At 53.6% G+C, this 4,079-nt stretch overlaps 1 protein-coding gene across 1 annotated transcript; it reads right to left on the bottom strand.

Moving 5' to 3' along the window:
- Nucleotides 1-338: 338 nt before the first annotated feature.
- On the bottom strand, nt 339-4,076 carry LOC143986715 (uncharacterized). The gene is made up of 2 exons (XM_077485119.1): nt 2,438-4,076; nt 339-1,729 (listed from the first exon to the last, which is right to left on the bottom strand). Exons 1-2 carry the CDS (start codon nt 3,717-3,719, stop codon nt 339-341), a joined length of 2,673 nt encoding a protein of 890 aa, XP_077341245.1. The 5' UTR covers nt 3,720-4,076.
- Nucleotides 4,077-4,079: the final 3 nt, after the last annotated feature.

A 4,079-nucleotide genomic window follows, 5' to 3' on the forward strand; every position in this document is an offset into this window, starting at 1 on the left:
TGACAATACAGTTCCAAACATACAAATAAATTACATTCATCCTGCGGTATGATGCCTGATGTGTTGTGCAGAGTAATAATACCCCGAAACATCACATCATGCATGACGCCGCATTACCCTGAAAGCATTACCAAAAACCATTACCAAATACATGTCAAGTCATACAGTCTTTAGTCAAAGTCAAAATCAAAATGACATTTCAATGAGCAACAGGTGTGATGGGGGGGTTGGAGAAGGTGGGGAAGGGAGGGGGAGAAAGAGTTCACAGGCCCGAAGCTTTATTGAACTGCCAAAAAGGGTACATTGTGGTGGGAGGGTGGGGGGGGAAGGGTAAATCTTCAGACCTCCTCTTCCTCCTTGTTGTCCATCAGGTGATAGTCTCTGAGCAGACTGTGGGTCAGTCTGCGGCAGTCCTGGATGGACATCCTCTCCCTCTGGTGGATGAGGCGCTTTCTGGCGCACCAAACAGCGTCCTTAAAACAACACAGCACCCGCCAGGCACTATCAATGTCCTCTTGTGAGTGAGTCCCACAAAAGAGTCCGTTTAACACACCAAAGTGTGTTATAGCAGTCTGTGGAACAAAGTCTTTGAGATCAGGTTCCAGAGCCCTCAACAGGCCCTGTGCAAAGGGACACTCCCAGAAAACATGCAGAGCAGTTTCCTCCTGGGTGATGCAAAAGGGGCAGTGTCTGTATCTGCACAGGTTTCTGGCATGCATGAATGTCCTGAGTGGCAACCCCCCTTGGATTGCCATCCATGCCAGATCTTTGTGCCTGTTGGTAAGTCTCTTTGAAGAAACATTCCTCCAGACCACTTTGCAAGTGGCTGAAGGGAGGCCTGGAACAGTCTCAACAATGTCTGATGCTCTGATCAACTTGTGGATAGTTTTTGGCTTCCACAAGTCGGGCTTCACTCCATGTAGCCCCTGCTCCTTAATAAACTTGAAAGTATCCAAGTAATACCAAGGAGTGTCCCAGTTGTAGGGGATGGAGCTGTCCCATTTGTCCCATCCAAGGGACCTCCAGAGAGGCAGGAGGAAAAAACGGGACATGGAGTTACCGCCAGAGTCTACAGTTCTGTCCACCAAAGTTCTGCGGATGCAGTTACAGGCAAAGAAGACCCTCAGTAGAGTGGCGATGTCGGGCACGCCCTTACCGCCCTTGAGGGGTTCCTTGAACATAACCGCCCGCTTTACTCTGTCCATTTTGGAGCTCCAGATGAAGTGAAACACTGCCCTGGTGATGGCCTTGCAGGTGTTAACCCGGGGGGGCCAGGCCTGGGCGAGGTACTGCAACACAGGGAGAATCTCGCTGCGGAGTACCAGTGTTTTACCTTCGATGGTGAGTTCTCGGAGGCTCCAAAGTCCAAACTTCTGTCGCATCTTTGCCAGTCGTTCTTCCCAGGACTTCAGGGCTGCGCCCTCTGCTCCAAACCAGACCCCAAGGATTTTGATGAAGTCTGCTTTGACGCTGAAGGGCATAGGTGCAGAAGAAGGCAGGAACCACTTTCCGAAGAGCATGACTTCCGACTTCCCGCAGTTGACTTTTGCCCCTGAAGCTTGGCCGAAGTCCTCACACGTCTGGGCGAGTGTGTCGATGGAGTGCCGGTCGGCACAGAACACCGTCACATCATCCATGTAGAGCGAGCACTTGACCTCCCGTCTGTCCGGTCCTGGTGCGGTGATCCCTCTGATCTCTGGGTTCCGTCTGATGCTTCGGGCGAAGAGCTCTATACAACAGACAAAAAGCAGAGGTGAGAGAGGGCAGCCTTGTCTGACCCCAGACAACACTGGAAAGGGGTCAGTTTTCCAACCGTTCACCAACACCACACTACAAATTTCATTGTACATTACATTTACATATGAACAGAACATTTCCCCAAGACCGAACCTGCGCAGAGCGCTGCACATAAACTCATGGGAGACACGGTCAAAGGCCTTCTCCTGGTCAAGGCTGACCAGGGCCGCGTGCACACGGCGGCCATGAATGTACTGGACCGTGTCCCGGACAAGCGCGAGGCTGTCCGCAATCCTGCGACCAGGAATGCCACAAGTCTGATCCGGGTGGATGATCTGTCCGATGACAGATTTCAGCCTGTTGGCCAAAACCTTGGCGAGGATTTTGTAGTCCACGTTCAGAAGAGAGATCGGACGCCAGTTTTTCAGGTCCGATCTCTCCCCCTTGCGCTTATACAAAATCGTGATCATCCCCTCCCTTAGGGTCGGAGGCATTCTGCCCTCCACCACCATCTCCTCGTACAGCTCGAGCAGGTCCGGGCCTACGAGATCCCACAGCGTTACATAAAGTTCAACTGGGAGACCATCGCAGCCCGGGGTCCTGCCTTGCCTAAAGGATTTAGCGGCAGAGTGCAGCTCCTCCAACACCAAGGGGGCGTTGACGTCCGACGAACCTGCAGGATCAATTTGGTTAGAGATACCTGACAGGAACCTGTCGGCTGCCTGTGAATCTGTTGTTTTCGGGGAGTAGAGGTTGGTGTAGTAGTCGCTGACCACTTGCATCACAGCCTCCTTTCCCTTCTGGAGTGTTCCGGTCTCGTCACGCAGCTCAGACAAGGGTGTGTGTCCTGAGTGGAGTTTCCTGAAAAAGAAAGAATTACACTTCTCACCTTTCTCAAGGTTCTCCACCTTGGCACGGAAGACAATGTGCCTGGATTCTTCCTCAAAGTGCCCTTTCAGGCTCTTCTTGGTGTCCTCCAGGTCCTGCCTAACGTCCCAGCCACAGTGGTGAAGGTCCTGCAGGGACTGCAACTGACGTTGCAGTCTCCTGAGTTCCTTCTTCCTGGCACACACTTGCTGTCGTCCCCTTGCCTGAAAGAAGCTGCGTAGCTTGACTTTCACAAACTCCCACCAGTCACTTACCCTTCCGAAGAATCGCTTTTCCTCCTTCCAGGTGGCATAGGCCTCCCGGAGTTCCCCCATCAATTCCTCATTTTCCAGCAGGGTACTATTCAGCTTCCAGGAGCCTGGTCCGCGGGCAAAGCCCTCGCCCAGGTCACCCCGAAAGTGAATAGCCCTGTGGTCAGAGAAAAAGCAGGGGATCATGGAGAAATCGCGATGCTTGACTGCTCTTGAAGTGAGCACGAAGTCGATCCTGGAACGCACTGATCCGTCGGGACGGCACCATGAGTAGTTCACGGTACCTCTCCCTATGGATCCCACGGCGTCCTGCAGGGAAGCCTCCGAGATCATCTCCTTGAGCAGCCTGGATGTAGCATCAAGTTTTGCGTACATGCTGGAGCTGCGCCCATCCTCCTCTATCGGACAGTTAAAATCACCGCCGATTACTACTGCCCTGGTGGTGACGAGTTGGGTCCGCAGGGTCTGGAAAAGTTCCAGCCGCTCATTCTTATCTGGGGGGGCGTACACGTTGATGAGCCTAATTGGCTCTCCCACCCATGAGCCGTCTATGACCAGAAGACGGCCACAGACTAGCTCATGGATGGAGTCAACCGCGAAGCGCCCACCCCTGACAAGAATGGCTACACCTGCAGACTTACAATCGCCACCCCCGGACCAGTAGGAGGGACCGAGGGTCCACTGGGAGGTCAGATGAGTGTACCTCCTCAGAGGAGGAAGTGCGCACTCCTGGAGCATGTAGACATCACTCTGCTGAGTGGCTAAAAATGTCAGTGCCGCTTGCCTTCTAGATGTATCCTTGATACTCCTCACATTAATGGAAAAGATTGAGATCTCTGCCATAATGAAAAAGGGGTATGAGGTCTAGTCGGTAAGGGACCGAACTTACCTCCCCGGAGGGGGGTCTTCCGCTGCCTCTTCTGCTTGTCCTGTGTTCTCGGACAGGCCGAGCTCCTGCAGGACAGCATCCATCATTTTCTGGGTGATGGGGACGTGGATGTCGGAGGGGAGGTCAGGCTCAGGGGTGGCCATGACCTCCTCCTCCCCCTCCACGTCCTCATCCTCCTCCCCCGCTGACTCGAGGTCCTCCACTATTGGCTCTGGTCCCTCGCTTTCGCGCCGGTCGCCAGTGGGCCTTTTAGTGGAGGAAGCGGGTTCCTCTGCTGTTGGACTACTAGGCTTCCGTTTCCGGCTTCCTGAGAG

This window comes from Lithobates pipiens, unplaced genomic scaffold, assembly GCF_037356315.1.
Source record: "Lithobates pipiens isolate NorthernLeopardFrog02 unplaced genomic scaffold, aLitPip1_a1.2 Scaffold_18, whole genome shotgun sequence".
Classification (NCBI taxonomy): Eukaryota; Metazoa; Chordata; class Amphibia; order Anura; family Ranidae; genus Lithobates; species Lithobates pipiens.